We start from the raw sequence: 17,635 nt of genomic DNA on the forward strand, positions 1-17,635 counted from the left end.
GTCTAGCCTTCACGCCTTGACATTCAATAACATTACCATTGTGCAATTTCAACACCCTGGGCTAAGCATTGACCGGAAACGCAACTGAAATAGACATATAAGTACTGTGGCAACGATTCTCCGGAAAGATTTCGAAGTGTGGAAGTGCGCGGGAACTGACATGAGCTTCCAGGAGTTCAGCCGGTGAGTCGGCAAAGCCATTCGACGTCAATTAGTCCACATAACGAGGCCCCACGTGTTTCATGCCGCAAATGAAAGCTTGCCAGCTGATTCGTCAGCACCGCGCTCGCCAGTGTCCCCTGCTAAAAAGTACGAGCATCACTGAAACAGCACCTGCACAGCCAACCCGACTCAGCTCGCAGGCATGCGCCAAGCAGACCGGCCCCAAGATTTGTTGATGCAGATCTGGGGAGGCTCCTAGATGTGGTGGAGACTAGGAGGGATGTCTTGTTCCCCTGAGGGTCCTACAGGGTGAAGTACAGTGCAGCCAGTGCCACCTAGAATGAAGTGGCAGCGGCGGGAAGATCGGGTAGCGTGACCAGGAGAACTGGCCTCCAGTGCCGCAAGAAGGTCAATAACCTACACCGGGCAGCACTGGTGAGGTGAACAGCCCCCACCCCTGGAGCCTTCGCACCCCCCAGCTCCGCCAGCTCTCCCCCCAACCCTCCATCTGTCCCCCACCACTCACCTTTCACACCCCCTTCCCTTCACCTCACCCCTTCCATCACTTCAATCCTCCCTTCACACCAAACCTACCGCCCATCACCCCCCCCACCACCCACACTGTGACCCATGCGTGTGGCTAATGATGCCCTCTCAGTGTCTCCGCAGGAGAAGCTCTCCCACAATTGCCGGGAGAGGGTCTAGACTGGCGGAGGGGTGCCGGATATAAGAATCCTCACGACATTCAAGGAATGGGCCTTGGAGGTTACGGGGCTGGCCGAGGACAGAGCAGTCACCAATGCAGAGGTCGGTGCATGCCGTAGAGGTGAGGATGCACCGGGCCCTATGAAAATGAAATGAAATGGATGGATTGTTACATGTGAGTTGTTACTGCCATACAGACTGACCAATTCCTCCCACTGACCATGTGCTCATTCTCCTGCAGGTCCTTCGGCCGCTGGCACATGCTCATTTGGTGTGCCCCCCTCCTCCCATGAGACCAGCTCTGAGGAGAGCTCCGAGGGTGCCACAGTTGATGCGAAATAGCCATCATCCCCAATCTCCCCAGCGCAGAGACACACACCTCGGTGGGAAATGTTAATGGGCAGGCTTCTGGGGCACAATCTGGTGAGCACCATGCAGTCGCTGATGGACATCAGGTGGAGGCAGGAACCCCCAGGCGAATCAGCAGTCGCAGGTCTGCTGGATCACAGCTGGGTCCCAGCCAGATGTTGAGCCTCTAGAACAGGTTTACCGGAGCTGATAGAGACAATTAGAGAGCAATCGGGGTGTTCCAAAGGAGATGTCAACGCCACTTCAACAGAACGATAGCCATTTGGAGGAGTCCCAAAGGCTACGGATGCAGGACATGTCGCTGGCAATGAGTGGCAGCGAGGCCAACACTGCTTGGATGGTGACCTCAGTGGAGAGCCCAGGGTGGCACGGTGGCGCAGTGGTTAGCAGTGGGACTGTGGCGCTGAGGACCTGGGTTCGAATCCCGGCCCTGGGTCACTGACTAAGTGGAGTTTGTACATTCTCCCCGTGTCTGCGTGGGTTTCACCCCCAAAACCCAAAAGATGTGCTGGATAGGTGGATTGGCCATGCTAAATTGCCCCTTAATTGAAAAAAGAAAAATAATTGACTACTCATTGGGGAGCCTGGTGCATGATGTCGGCAGCATGAATGAAGGTGTCCAAGGAATGGCGCAGTCGTTGACGGCCATGGCGAACGGCCTCGCAGACTGTCCGACTCACTGGCGGATGTGACCCAGTACCAGGCTGACCTTGATGAGGTGCTGCGGGACGTGACCCACTGTCAGATGGGAATGACTGAGGCTCGGCAAAGCTTGTCTCATTCGCAGGTGGGCAACGCCGAGTCACTGCAGAGCATGGCCCAATCACTGAGGAGCATTGCTGAGGGTGTCAACACCAGGTGCAGACAATGGGGAGCCACCAGGGCTGGCAGAACCAGATGATGCAGGGGCAGCTGGGGCTGGATCCAACTGGCCCTCTGTCCCGAGGTGAATCCCAGGGCCCTATAGCACCGACCGGGAGGAGAGGACACTGGGTGGCAACCTATCCTATGGACCCATCCTATGGACTGCTTACCCGAGTTCCACCCCTCTGATGAGGCCGCGTCTCGAGGTAAGCACATGGGACAGGGTGGCACGGCTGTATATGTATCGTTGTCAACTGCGCCCGGGTCCTCCGGCCCCAGAGCCCTCAGAGGACTCCCGCCAGGGGCATCAAAGACCATGGGACGTGGTTGCCTCTACCTCTGATGAGCATCCTGGGGATTCACCTAGACTAAGCGATAGAGCTACGAAGGTAAAGCATATTGAGGATCACTGAGGGCACTGGAGGGGGGCGAGGCTGGGTGGTGAGTAAGGAATGGATTATATGTTGGGCGTAAGGAGGGGGAGGGGCTTTGTGGGAGGGTTGTGGGAGGGGGGTGAGGGATGGAAGGTATGGATAGTGAAGCGGCACCATCAGGATAGCGGTGTACACTTGGACAAGGTACATTAAAATACCCTCAACATAACCAGTATGACACCTTTGGCTCTTTGTTGCATGATGCAGGCTGACCACCAATCCCATGCCACATTGCCCCAGACATGTTACGCTCCCCCAACCCCCCGCATCTCCACATGACACGCCCTGCCCACGCACACCCAGCTGCGGATATGTGCCCAGGGCTGGGGCTCATCCCCTGGGTATTTTGACGTTGGCTGCTGGGGTCTGTGGTGCTACCTTCTGCAGTGTTCAAACACAGTGTCCATGCATCAAGGTATATTGGGGTGCTAGGTAATGACTCCCACATGCTACATGGCACTCCCATCCACGGGAATCCACTTGGGATGTCTGAAGTGCTCACTTAACCATGATATGTGAAGTGCTCACTTAACCACGATTACCAATTCCCGATTAGCAGTAGCCTTCAATCGCAAGGCCAGACGCCTCCGCGGTTAGTGGGAGTTGTGGGTAGTCAGTGGGGCAGACAGGCCGGGGCTAGGTAGAGGGATTGGCATAGTTGACCCACGCATGTCCGCGCACCCCCTCCCCAACCACCATGCCACAGGGCACCCCTCCCCAATAACCCCTGCCCCCATGCCGGCCCAACCCAACGTTGCTGCAAACCCCCAGTTGTGTGTGTGTTTGTGTCCCCCTCCCCGAGCAGAGGGGCAGCATGCCCAGTGCCCCTGGCTCTTTCCTGCAAGCAAAGATGGCCACTCACCTCCTCGCAGCAGCCCATCCGCCAAGTTCACGTTTTTCAAAAAGAGTACTAATCAGCACCAGGGTGACCACTTGCTGGGAAGACCGCTGAATCATGGGAGGCCGTTGGATATGGAGTGGCTCCCGTTAACTGAATGGGAATAGGGCTTAAGTGATAATTGGTTTCTCGCCATGCTACGGCGATTTCCCGATTTCACCTACAGGAGTGGGCCGGTTGCATCGGAAATGGTTTGACGCTTGCCGCAATTCTCGTTTTCCGCATCTCCCGCTATTCACCGGCCTCGGCACACTTGATTGAGAGCGCAACAAGGACAGAGAATTGCGCCCTGTGGCTACAAAGGAAGCTCAGAGACTGGAGATTCTGCAGCAAATAACTCACCTCCTGACCCTCCAAAGCCTATCCAGCATCTGCAAGGCACAAGTCAGGAATGTGATGGAACACTCCCCACTTGTCTGGATAAGTTATGCTCCAGAAACTCTCAAGAAGCTTGACAACATCCAGGACAAAGCAACACACTTGATTGACACCCCATCACCACCTTAAATATTCACTTCTTCCACTGCTGACACACTGTAGCAGCAGTGTGTACCATTGACAAGATACACTGCCGCCCTTCACCAACTCTTCTTTGACAGCACCTTCCAAACCCACAGACTCTGGCACACAGGAACACATGGGCAGCAGATGTGTGGGAACACCACCACCTGGAACTACCCCTCCAAGTCACACCATCCTGATTGAAACTCTATCACCATTCCTTCACTGGGGCTTGGTCAATATGCTGGACCTCACTTCTGAACAGCCCTGTGGGTGTATCTGCACCGCAGGGACTGTAATGGTTCAAGAAGGAAACTCGCCATCACCTTCTGAAGGGCATTTAGGGATGGGAAATAAGCACTGGCCTAGCCAGCAACACCCACATCCCAGGAACAAATACATTTTTTAAAAGATGGGTTTCTGAGTAGTAATCTTGCAGCTGTTTTGCTATTATCAAACTTTACAGCGACAGTTTCTAGTCAAAACAATGGGCGGGATTCTCCAACGCCCCGGCGAGTGCCCCCACGGTGGCCTGGCCCACGATCGGGGCCCACCGATCCGCGGGCGAGCCTCTGCCATGGGGGCACTCTTTCCCTCCGCACCAGCTGCTGTGGACCTCTGCCATGGCCGGTGCAGAGACGAACCCCCCTGCGCATGCGCTAACTCACGCCAGCCGGCAGAGGCCCTTCGGCGCTGGTTGGCGCGCTGCCAAACCTGCTGCCATCGGCCTATCCCATGAAGCATTCCGCACCTTCCGGGCGGCCCGATGCCGGTGTGGTTCACGCCACTCCTCGCCGTTGGGACCACCCGCCCTGCCAGGTAGGGGAGAATCCTGCCCATCATACTGTCAGGAAAACATTGTGCAGAACTTCTACAGCTTATGTTTACACAAAGGACCCAAGGAATAAGGGAGCAGGGTAGCATGATGGTTAGCATAAATGCTTCACAGCTCCAGGGTCCCAGGTTCGATTCCCGGCTGGGTCACTGTCTGTGTGGAGTCTGCACGTCCTCCCCCTGTGTGCGTGGGTTTCCTCCGGGTGCTCCAGTTTCCTCCCACAGTCCAAAGATGTGCGGGTTAGGTGGATTGGCCATGCTAAATTGCCCGTAGTGTCCTAATAAAAGTAGGGTTAGGGGGGTTACGGGTATAGGGTGGATACGTGGGTTTGAGTAGGGTGATCATGGCTCAGCACAACATTGAGGGCCGAAGGGCCTGTTCTGTGCTGTACTGTTCTATGTTCTAATATACTACCAAAAATAAGGAAACAAAAGATTGATATGACTAACATGTGACCTATTACACAAAGCTTTCCCGATGTGTTATTCTCAGAATAGAAGTGCACAGATCTTTCTGTTCACTGACTTGTGTTAAGATAACTATGAATTGTGTTTTCACTTTTCATTTTCCCAGTATTTCTAATTACATCTAATTACATCTAGTTATGGACAGCCTCAACAAGATTGCTGTAGACTTCCTTGACTCTGGTTCCATAGGCAACTAATCTCTCAATCCTGGGCTTAATATAATTCAAAATGTGCCAGTTAATTTTAAACTAATCCTTGATAGAATGTGGAGTATGCCTTTGAATGGAATATGAAGTGTTTCACTGAGACCAAGGTAACAGACGAAATGCGAAGAAAATAATCAGATAAGTCCGCAAGCTTAGGCAATAATAACTGAATCATAGAAGAATGAGAGGTGACCTTATTGATTCTGAGGGGTCTTAACAGGGGAGATTCTGAGAGGATGTTTACCCCTCCCCGGAAACTTGAACAACAGAACACAGTTTTCAAAGATGTGGGCTGCAATTCTCTGGCCATTCGCTGGTGACGGGATTTTCTGGTCCCACCGGAAGCGCACCTCAGCCTGTGGGGTTCCCAACGGCGTGGGGTGGCTTCAATGGGAATCTCCATTGACAACGGCGGGAGCAGAGCATCCCGCTGCCAGCGAACGGTGCACCCCCTCCCGCCGCCGAGAAACACGTGGCTGGGAGGCCGGAGAATTCTGCCCGTGGTATCCCATTTCAGATTGAGATGAGGAGGACTTTCATCTCTTTAGAATTCTGTTCCTCAGAGAGCAGTGGTGACTGGATTATTCAAGGCTGAGTTAGACACATTGTTGATCCGCAAGGGAGTCTGGGATTATAGAGGGCAGGTATGAATGGCAAGTTAAGACCAAGCCAGATCATGGCCTTTTCGTATAGTGAAACAGGCTCAAGCGGCAGAGTGGCCCCCACCAGCTCCTATTTCTCATAATTGTTTGTTCTTATGTACAGATCAGGAGGATGCCAGTTTGCATCCTCATCTCAAATAGTTTCCAGGGTGTTACAATAGCATTCATCTATATTTGATTATAGAAAGGAAAGCCATCCATTGCCTCTACTTTTGTTTTCTATCTTATAACCTCAACTGCGAGCGCATATGTGGGCACTTGATTGCAATTTCTCCCTTGGAAGAAAACAGCTAACAATTGTTTGGAAATAGAGATAGTTTAAGTAATTTATATTCGTATCATATATTTAGGAATAGTGTATAAGTTTAGGTGAGCTTATTTTGTGCACTAGGAAAGGGTTAATATCTTCAGTTTGGTTCAGTTTTATTTTCACTTTAAAATTTGCCTGCACTGTAATAAGGTTTGAAACCCTTAAAACAAACAAACACAGTTTATCAAAATACCACACTGTTGCTAAGAAGCCAAAAGCCCACACCAGGGCTTCTGGAGCAGTTACCATGAGTTTAGAACCAGGTAATGCAGAGGCAAGGAGCATTTCACAGGTCCTACCACAACAGGCAGGTCAATCCGGAGGAACAGAAAGCAAGGACTGGAATGTAAGGAACAGGAAGTCCCTGAAACCAAGGAATGGGACAGAATTGAGTTAAAGGAAAAAAGAACAGAAACCTGAAAACAGGATTTGTTCAGTGAAGTCAAGAGCAGAGCAGAGAGAGATGCTCCAGACAAATACAGAGCTGCAAGGTGTAGAACTGGTGATGTTGGACAGCGTGAAGCTAGAGATCCAGGGTAATCTAAAGGCTGGTGGCACCTTAACAAAGCTTTTGAAGCAGTGGTGTTCTGCTGGTATAGCTGGGTACCTGAGATATGTGTGGAAGCTTGAATACATGTGGCAGTCCAGGGCAGAGGAATACTGTTACGACACCCTGGGCTAGTGTGCAGTCAGTTCAAGCCCTGCTTGATCTGGAGTCACAACAGTGTTAAAATTAACTTTTATTTTAAAACATCCGGGTCTTCAGCTGCCCAATTACTACGGTCACCAGGTTTGTAAATTTAAACACAATTAGCTTTTTATTATTAACAGTAACTATAATTCAATAGGCAACAAATACAACTGGTTAACTCTTATCTTATCTCTAACTTATCTTAATCTCTTATTTTATCTCTTATCTCTAATCTTATCTCTAACCCTTCCTCTTTACTTGCCCTACACTCTATACACACACACACACACACAGACAGACAAACACAGAGAGAAAAGAGGGGTATAAAATAATGCCGAAAGTAAAAGGATGAGTTTTTGTTTTGGATGGACGTCTTGCTGTTAGATTATTCTTCTGTCTAGACGTTCAGATGGATGTTATCTTTTCTTACAGCTTGTAATGGTTTTCACTGCAGACTCACAGAATTAGCAGGCATGAGAGATAGATAGATAGATAGATAGATAGATAGATAGATAGATAGATAGATAGATAGATAGATAGATAGATAGATAGATAGATAGATAGATAGATAGATAGATAGATAGATAGATAGATAGATAGATAGATAGATAGATAGATAGATAGATAGATAGATAGATAGATAGACAGATAGATAGATAAAGAAAGCCACTTCTTTCAGTGTCTAGAAACTTCTATCTTCAGACAGTAGGCTGCAGAGCAGAAAGAGGGAGCTGCTTCCAATTTGAGGGTCCAGTGCTTTCTCTCAGGTTCTCTCCAAAAAACCCCACCTGATAGGAAGCAATCATTGTTAGTTGTCCCTGGCCAATCCATTGGCCACCAGCCAACCAATCAAAACAAACCCTTTCGATCTCTTGGGTGCCACAATGTCTGGGTTCCTCTGCCCCAAAATACAAAACTTTTTAACACAGTGTACTATTTTGACACGTTGAGTTCTTTACTTCCACTGCTCGATATAAAGGTATGTTTTAATTAATGATCCACAGACAAAAAAATGGTAAAGATAAATAAAAGCCATAGGAACGATGGGAGCAACAATACCAAAACAAAAAGTTGAAATCTTGGATGTGGTTCATTGGTGAAAGAAAGCATTGTTTGGTGATAGAACAGTTGAAATATTTTTCTAAAGTTTAAATGGCCACTGATTGTTTTCTTTTCCCTCACAAATGTGTGGTCGGGATGTAGTATCTGATGGTTGCCATGAATAAAGATATTTTGTCATCAAGATTTGAATCCTCTGCCAAAGTCATCAGCACTGTATTAAAACCTCTCGATCAGGTGTACATGCACTTTCCTGGTCACAAAATTGCAGCAATTATCAGGTAGAAATTATGTGTGATAGAAAGCCCTTTTACAGCAACTTCCTGACAATGACATTAAAGAAGTATAAGACAGTATTGTGTACTTATCTCCATATTTCGCCAACAGTGACTGCATAACGGTGGCCTAGTGGTTAGCACAACCGCCTCACGGCGCTGAGGTCCCAGGTTCGATCCCGGCTCTGGGTCACTGTCCGTGTGGAGTTTGCACGTTCTCCCCGTGTCTGCGTGGGTTTCGCCCCCACAACCCAAAAATGTGCAGAGTAGGTGGATTGGCCACACTAAATTGCCCCTTAATTGGAAAAAATAATTGGCTAATCTAAATTTATAAAAAAAAAGTGACTGCATATGGAATCTGTGCATAATGACACGAAGAGAGGCTATTTGGCCCCCTTCTGCTGGCTCTGGACAAACTCTCCATTGTGTCACATTCCCCTGTTCTTTCCCCAAATCCTTTCAACTTCTCACTTTTTCAAAAAGTTATCCATTTTGTTTTCAAAAACTCTTCTGAACTCTGCTTCCACCTCTGTTTATGGCAGTCCAAACGATGGTGGAATAAGAAATTCTCCCAAACTCCCCCAACATTCTTTGATGATGACATAAAGCCATGCCCTCGGTTACCACTTTACCAACAAATAAAAATAGTTTGTCTTAATTTACCTTATTAAAATACCTCGGTCGGAATTCTCCTGCCTTTGCCATTTGATTTTCCCGCTGGCAGTGCATCCCCACTGGCAGGTTTTGCGACGCCATGGGATGGTTACAATGGGAAATCCCATTGAGAAGCGACGGGAAGATAGAATCCTGCTGCTAACGAATGGCGCGGGGCTGTGAAACACGTGGTTGGTGGACCGGAGAATCCCAGCCCTCATAACTTTGAACACCCCCATTCAATCGAGTCTTAGTTTTATTTGCTGTAGTGAAAAAATTAGGTTCTCTGCACTCCTAATTAAATCAATTAATTATAACATAGAACATACAGTGCAGAAGGAGGCCAATCGGCACATCGAGTCTGCACCGGCCATCTTAAGCCCTCACTTCCACCCTATCCCCATAACCCAATAACCCTCCTAACCTTTTTGGACACTAAGGGCATTTTAGCATGGCCAGTCCACCTAACCTGCACGTCTTTGGACTGTGGGAGGAAATCCCTGTCAAAAAGAACCCTAAAACGTACGGAAATGTGGTCACAATCCCAAAATGTTCCCCAACTGAAATCTCAATCACCTGTCCAACTCATACCCCAATACCAGATCCAGCACTGTCCCTTCCCTAGTTGGACTATCTACATTTGGCATCAAGAAGGCTTCCTGGATACACCTTACAAACTCTGCCCCATCCAAACCCCGAGCATTAAATGAGTCACAGTCAATATAGGGGAAATTAAAATCCCCCACCACAACAACCCTGTTACTTTTGCACCCATCCAAAATCTCTCAACCTATCCGCTCCTCTATCTCTCGCTGGCAGTTGGGAGGCCTGTAATAAATGCCCAACATTGTGATTGCCCCCTTCCTGGTCCTGAGCTCTACCCAGACAATCTGGGTATGAGCCCTCCAAGGTATCCTCCTGCAGTATGGCTATAATATTCTCCTTACCCAGTAATGCTACTCCCCCACCCCTTTTACATCCCCCTCTACCTCTCCTGAAGCATCTATATCCTCCAAAGTTCAGCTGCCAATCCTGCCCTTCCTTTGACCATGTTTCTGTGATAGCCACAACATCGTAATTGCAAATAGTAATCAGTGCTCTAAGTTCATCTGCCTTACCCGCTATACTTCTGGCGTTGAAACAAATACACTTCAAACCACTGTGTTTGAGCGGACAGGGTGATGTTGTTGTCTTATTTTTGTTCTCTAATTATTACGATAACATGGATTCTTCGTGGCCCTCACACAAATTGTGCCCTTCATGTATGTTTTTCTCTCATTTTTCTCCCCAAAATGTATCATTCCCCATTTCTTCATGTTAAATTTAACTTGATATCCTTCTGTCCAAACTTCTAACAGTTCGCTACTGTGCAGAACCTGTTTACTATGCGATCGATAGTTAATGGGGCATTGTCGGTGTAGGGGGCGGGGGAGCGGTTTGTAGGGGGACAGTTTGAAACCCCAGCACAAGTGGATTGGGACGGGTACTAAACCCCACCCTTACCCACTTTCCAGCATTCTGTTTCCTCATGATAACTCGCATAACATCTTCTCCCCTGCTGTTTCCCTGCCCGCCTGTCAAATTTAACTGACTGGTGGGCAAGAAACCCAGTGCCAAAATTTAAAGACATTCTACAGGTTAATTTCAGCAGGATGTGAGGGGAATCCTGCTTGCAAGGCCCCTGTAAACAAAACGTCGCTCTGCCTCACACACCATTCACCCACTCCCCTCCAACCACACTCTTCTTCACCATGTGTGGCAGCACGGTGACACAGTGGTATGCATTGCTGCCTCTCAGCACCAGGGACCCGGGTTCGATTCCGGCCTCGGCTAATTGTCTGTGTGGAGTTTGTACATTCTCCTGTGGGTTTCCTCTAGGAGCTCCGGTTACCTCCCACAGTCCAAAGATGTCCAGGTGAGGTAGATTGGTCATGTTAAATTGCCTCTAAGAGTCCAGAAAGTTAGATGGGGTTACGGGGTTTTGGGCTCAGTTAGGGTGCTCTTTCGCAGGGTCTGTGCAGACTCGATGGGCCAAATGGCCTCCTTCTGCACTGTAGGGATTCTATGAAAAGCAATTATCAAGTCCAGTGCATATGAACCTACCTTAACATCAGTACTTTATCGTTGAAAAGAAGGCCTTTAACTTAGCCAATTCCAGCTCAAATCTTAATATGACAAATATTAAGGTTTCACCTATGACAAATTACATTGAAATGCAGAATCACCTATTATGCAGGCAGGCATGGCATCCATTCTTCAGACAACAAGAACCACAAAACATCAATAAAATAGATCACCAGATTCTCTGGAATTTTGTTGGTTGAGCAAGGAATAGAGTCATCGGGTTTTTTGCATCACAGGAAGAGGCCCTTTGGCCCATTGTTCCGCGCCAGTCTTCAAGCACCTATTTACACTAATCCCATTTTCCAGCACTTGGCCCATAGCCTTGTATAATATGAGCCAGGATTCTCCAATAATGGGGTTATGTCTCCAAGCCCGCCAGAAAATGGGCGCGAATCACTCCGGGCTTTTTTCTAAAAGTCCGGAGTGATTCTCTGACTTTAAGGGGGCTTGCAGTGCCCCGGCGTGTGCCGTGCAGCTCCTGCTGCTGATACGGAGCCCTGCACTTCCGCCTGCAGCGCCGTCCCCGCGCAACATGGCAGACCCACACAGCGGGCTGGCCCGGAAGAAGGTAGGCCCCCCCCAAGATCGCGCGTGTCCGCCGATCGGTGGACCCTGATCACGGGCATGGCCTTCGTGAAGGCTCCCCCCCGGAGACTGATCCCCCTGCCCCCCACCAGGAAGGCCACCGCTGCCGCGACGCCGAGCTCCTGCCGGGTGGAACCATACGAGAAACACGGCGGTGGGTACTCGGCCGGTCGACCGCGGAGAATCACCGCGGGGGCCTCTTTCAACGGCCCCTGACCAGCACCACATCGACCGCACGAGCGTGGCTGGCGGCGATTCTCCAGTCGCCGGAAAATCGCGCGAAGGCGTCGCAAGTCCGACGCCCCTTTCTCCGCCCCCACGCTGAGTACAATTGCTGACCTAAATAATTCTTAAATGTTGTGAGGATTCCCACTTCTACCATCCTTTCAGGTGGTGAGTTCCAGCATCCCACCACCCTCTTGGTGAAAAGATTTTTCCTCACATTTCCTATAAACTTCCTTCCCATTCCCTTAAATTTATGCCCCCTGGTTATTTACCCCTCCACTAAGGGAAAAAGTTACTTCCTATCTTCCTGATCTATACCGCTCATAAAGCCGGGGGCAATACACGGTGTGGCTGTTAGCCCCCCTACTGGGTGGAACATCAGTGCGGAGGCAGTGCCGACTTTTTGGTCATAAGACCAGAGGCATCCTCCGGAAGTGGCCGCAGAATCGAAGAATCCAGCCCCCAATTTCTGAAACGGAGAATCCCGACAGCGGAGAATCCAGTCCAGTGCGTGGAAGAAAATTTGACTCTGTTATTTCTGGTGAACACTGTTCATTAGTTGTTGACTATGCATACTTTCTTTTGACTTTTTGTGAGTATAAAACAAGCTATTTCATAAACTAGCTCCAAAAGAAATGAAGAAAAAACCCTACAATACTGACAAGACTAAAAGGCCTGGTGTTCTTCTGCTTCCCTCCTAAAACACATATACATCCAGTGACCTATTAATAAGGGCCTCTCATCATAACAAACCTTTTTACTGGCCCCCATTATAGTCAGACGCAGAGTTAAATGTTTTCCATGAGGAACCTTGGCAAAAGCAAGTTTGTTTCTGCATCCCATAACTTTGTGAGAAGGAATTTTGACCCTACACATAACTGCGGAATTAATGCATTTTATATAGTCGAGGAGGTAGAAGACAGAATGGAATCTCAGCCATTTAGAACTTCCCCTTTGACCCTTCAACTTACTTCTGCTCTCGTCAAGCCCTGCACCCTACCTCATGAAAACAGTGACAGAAATTAATATTGCTGTGCAGTTAGCATTTACAAACAAAATTCACACATTTTATTATGATTAATGTTAAGTTAAAAGGTTTTTTTTGGCTGGGGGGGGGCGGGGAGAGAACCCCTAGCAACAACAACTGTTGTGTTTTGAGGTCGGGGAACTGTCCCTGCACTGTTACTCTGAATCCACACTGACACTAATACCCCTCCAGCTCATTTAAAATGGATCAAATATATGATCACATAAAATGGGACTGGAATCACGTAAAATAAGTCAGATGAGGTCGGCAAGGCAGATTAAGTTTCCCGGAAAGATATCAGTAAACAAGATGGGGTTTCAGACTATTTAACAGAATTCAGAGTCATTTTCTAGAGCAAGACCGTAAATGACCAGATTATTGATATAATTTTCACAATTTGCGATCCTCAGATGCAAAACAAGACTAAATATTCAGCCCCAGAATCAGAGGTGGGAGGGAGCTAAAAGCAGCACTGTCTGTCCTGTCGATATATTTAGTCCACCCCTGAGCTCATATAGTCAAGGCCTTATAGTTGGACAGAAGCGTCCTGTCTCTTACTTACATTGTGTTGTTGCCCGCTGCTGCTTTCAAGCTGGAAGACATCTGATTGGCCCTACAGCTTTGATCGCCCAATGGCCATCCTTAATTGGGTGGCGAGCCCATTTCCAGGCCAATTATGAAAATGAATGAAAATGAAAATTGCTTATTGTCACAAGTAGGCTTCAAATGAAGTTACTGTGAAAAGCCCCTAGTTGCCACATTCCGGCGCCTGTTCGGGGAGGCTGATATGGGAATTAAGAGGGCATCCCAGAGGTAGAAACAGTCCCGATGTCGGTTTCCTGTCCCCAGTGCCAAACTTCTGCCCACAACCTTGGGAATGCTGGCCGGGCACAATAACCATTACGTTACTGGGGACATAGAATCTGAGAAGGCAGCTGAGGTGCTGCAAACTGGTTTCAATGAAATAAGTAAATCATATCTCGCTGAACTCGAGTTGTGAAGATTGAAGCAGCTAGTCTTTGCCACCATTTAATTCGATCATGGTTCATTTGTATCTCCACTCTCTTTTATAACAAATCCTTTTAATACTTCTGTGAAAATGTAAAGCTATCAACCTTGTTTAAGTCTTCCATTAACTCAGCCCCATCAATTATTTGGGCGAGGGAGTTCCAGATTACCATCACTCTTTTTTAACTATGTAACTGGTGTATTTTTAAAGGAAGGGCTTCCGACATAATCCTGAATGGTCCATCCCTAATTTTAAGGTTCTGCTCCCTTTTTAAGGGTTCCCCTGCCGCCAGTTAAAAGCAACCCAGAAAACAGTACAAGTAGGGAAATAAGAATATTGGTCTGAACTATTTTGTCTTCCTATTGAGAAATTCATGACCAAGAACAGGAACATCGTCATCAAATTAAGAGTGATCAACACATGGGATGAACTTACCTACAAAGTGTGGATGTAAGAAAAAACAAACTGGAGTCACTGAAGAAACAGCTGGCTGCTGTGATCGGATATTGTAAGTTTGTTTTGGATAGAAAAGCGAAGACAGACCAACTGCCCTTCCTCTTGTAAGTATCCAGCTCTCAAACAATCACATAAATCCTTATAAAATGTTGGAGTGCGATTAACGTGGATGTAAAACATGCTGTTGTGATGACATGAACAGTAACAGGGAAATAAGCTTCTATGGCACCACCACTGCACTCTTTGCACAGTGTAAGGAAGACTTAGCTTCACCCCGAGGGGCTGTAAAGTTTTTCAAACTAATTCATTTCAGATAGTGGGCATGATGATTTTTTGGCTGCAAAATGTCGATCTGCTTTTGTTCCAATCACAATTTTTGAATTAAAAATAAACATTTCTACACAATCATAAACATTACAACAACTTGCAGATCCAGCACAATTAGCAGAGCAAAACACCCCCAGAAGTGATTTATGGAGGTATAATAACAAAAATGGATGCCAAGGCAAATAAGTAAATATTATGAGGTGTAACCAAAAGATATTTTGGAAGTGAGGGGAGTGGAGATGGAAGGGATTTAGGGTAGGAATTCCAGAATATCTATCTGTGAATTGTGGTGGGAGTTCTTTAGGCTGTGAGGAGGGGAGGAATAGGACAGAGGAGTTTTGCAAAACCTTACCTGAGTATGTTGAATTGATGGTTAAAGTCCACAATACTGGTGATTGATATTATCTGTAGAAGGGTTAAGTGCCTTGTCAGCTCCACCGTTCCGTATGTTCTTGCATCAGATGCAAAATATGTTAGGCACAGGGTGAAGCACTCTCAACACTCTCCAATCTCAAGACAGCCGTGAGTTCTTGAGAATATTCCCAAATACACAAGTTTGAAACAGCAACAGGCAAAGGACATTCAGTCCGTTGAGTTGTCCCACCGTTCAGTTAGATAATGGGAGAGTTGTACCTCATGCTTCAGTATATATTTATCCTGAAATACTTGTGCTTTTTTTGTCATGCAGTAATATGACATCCCTTGCCACTGGCATTCTTTCACATGTTGTAAAGTGTTCTATTTCATGAGATGGAACAATAAAGCTTAATTTTGTCCCAAAAAGGATTCAACTTGCATTGTTTGCATTAATTATAATAAAGTATTTCCCTTTTGGTAACATTGACCATATGGTAGAATAATATTGGATTACATCAATCCATGAGCATTGTTGGAATTCAAACAAGGTCAATCCCCGTCATTTAAAGGTACAATTGGGTGAGGTATAAAACCAGAATTTAATCTGATCTCTTTCATTTCCCAACAGGCAGGTAAGGTTAAAATTGCTCCACCTATTCTTCACTATGGAATTGTACAATTGACATGAGACTTATTTGTCTTTGAAATTATGGTTGAAATCTGACGATAAGCTTTCATGTCCGCCAACTGGTCAGACGTGGCCTGGCTGGTGTGCATAACAAGCATCAGAAGAAACCATCGTACTGCTCTGTCCGACTATGATTATATTGGGGCTTTTCACAGGTGTCCATGAGGTTCCTGTGGACCATCTCTACTCCTAAACCAATCCTGAAATGCATATGGATGTGGTGTAATGGTGGGATTCAGCTAATTGTTAAACCTATTTGAAATCATTTGATTACTTGTTGCCACCTACCATTTAAGCAAGGCTTTCTCTGCACTGTGCAACCTCTGCTCTCACTGACCGGGGGACATTTCACATCTTCTGATGAAGGCCCTTGGATCAACTGTCTGGTCCTTGTTTCTGTACCTCTTTTGAAGCCACATGTCTTCCCTCGCTTGGTACACGGGCCCCAGAGGCTCCAGTCACTCATTTCACATTGTGCTGTGAAAAATTATAAAGCGGATGTTACTGCCCATCTCTGGAAAATTATTCAAAGAAAGATTTAAGGTTAAAATGAATACTAAAATGACACATCGGGTCCTGGATTTTATAGGTCGGTACAGTTCACCACCAACAGCTAAAAAGTTTGTTGAAAACCCACCCACCATACTGCTGACTACCCTGCAGCAGTTTTACACTAGGAATTGCGTTAAACTCCCTCAATTGCCAACTTGGAGGCCTCAATAAGCTTGATGCCATCTCCCCCCCCCCCCCCCCCCCCGCCCCCTCCCTCCCCCCCTCCCTCCCTCCCCCCAGATTAAATTTCAGAGGACAGAGCTGGGCAAATAGGTACCAGGTAAACCGCCCACTGGATTTTACTAGCCCTGCCACCATCAAACCTGCCAGCAAGGGAGCATAAAATCCAGCCCATACAGACTCCTCCACTGAGAGAAAGTCTGAATGAAAATCTAAATTTATCCATACTTAATTAATCTGTAATAAAAACACATACATTTTTGAAATGCTGATTCTTTAATTAAAAACAATCTGTTTCATTCAGCAATTTAGTAATGGCTTAAATTTATGAGCACTTATACAATAGGGAGTCATGCTTATTGGGAACTGGGTTGACTGCACAAAAGGAGAAAGGAACCTTTCATCCCACTGTTCTCAGCTGGAGTCAAAGCTAAGTTGTAAATGAGAAGTGTTCATCAGGCTTCATCAATGGATGTTCCTGGTAGCCAGAGCAGAATAAATAGACAGGGATTGGGAACGGTGAGACGTTTACATTGTTGAAGGCAGAGCTGAGAAAAGCATGTGTGAATATTAATTTTAATGATGTGGAGCAGCTGGCAGAGCAAGACTATCATTCGGAAACTGAATTCAATTTAACACTTTTTAAATTCTTGCTAGCCATGGAATTCGAACCCAGGGCAGAGGTGAGCAAGTTGGAGAGATGACCTTCTTCCCAAGAAAAATGAATAAGATTGAAATGAATTTTATTGCAGTTTCTTTCACTTGCCAATGTGTCAAACAACTGATTAGTTTACAGTAAATGTGAGACTTTATGATTCATTTAAGGGTAATATTGTCACCTCCACAGTTTTTGATAATGTTTTAAACACCGAGGTCCAAAACGGCACTAATGATGGACATGAGCAGAACATGTGGATATGGTAGCTGTCCTTTATACAGCTCACAGTTATCTTCTGCTTCTGTGAAGAACCTGCTCATTCTTTGTTGTGTCGTATGGGCCCTATGTACTATCT

General features: G+C 46.9%; 1 protein-coding gene across 3 annotated transcripts in view; it reads right to left on the reverse strand.

Annotated features, from left to right (window-relative positions):
• Positions 1 to 17,635, reverse strand: part of rspo1 (R-spondin 1) — a 216,957-nt gene that overhangs the window by 80,659 nt on the left and 118,663 nt on the right. For all 3 annotated transcript variants that reach the window (XM_038801181.1, XM_038801183.1, XM_038801184.1), the window contains exon 5: positions 16,179 to 16,367. In XM_038801181.1, the coding sequence (XP_038657109.1) occupies positions 16,179 to 16,367 (189 nt within the window). The remainder of the gene's footprint in view (positions 1 to 16,178; positions 16,368 to 17,635) is intronic.

The sequence above is a fragment of the Scyliorhinus canicula genome, chromosome 1, assembly GCF_902713615.1.
Source record: "Scyliorhinus canicula chromosome 1, sScyCan1.1, whole genome shotgun sequence".
Classification (NCBI taxonomy): Eukaryota; Metazoa; Chordata; class Chondrichthyes; order Carcharhiniformes; family Scyliorhinidae; genus Scyliorhinus; species Scyliorhinus canicula.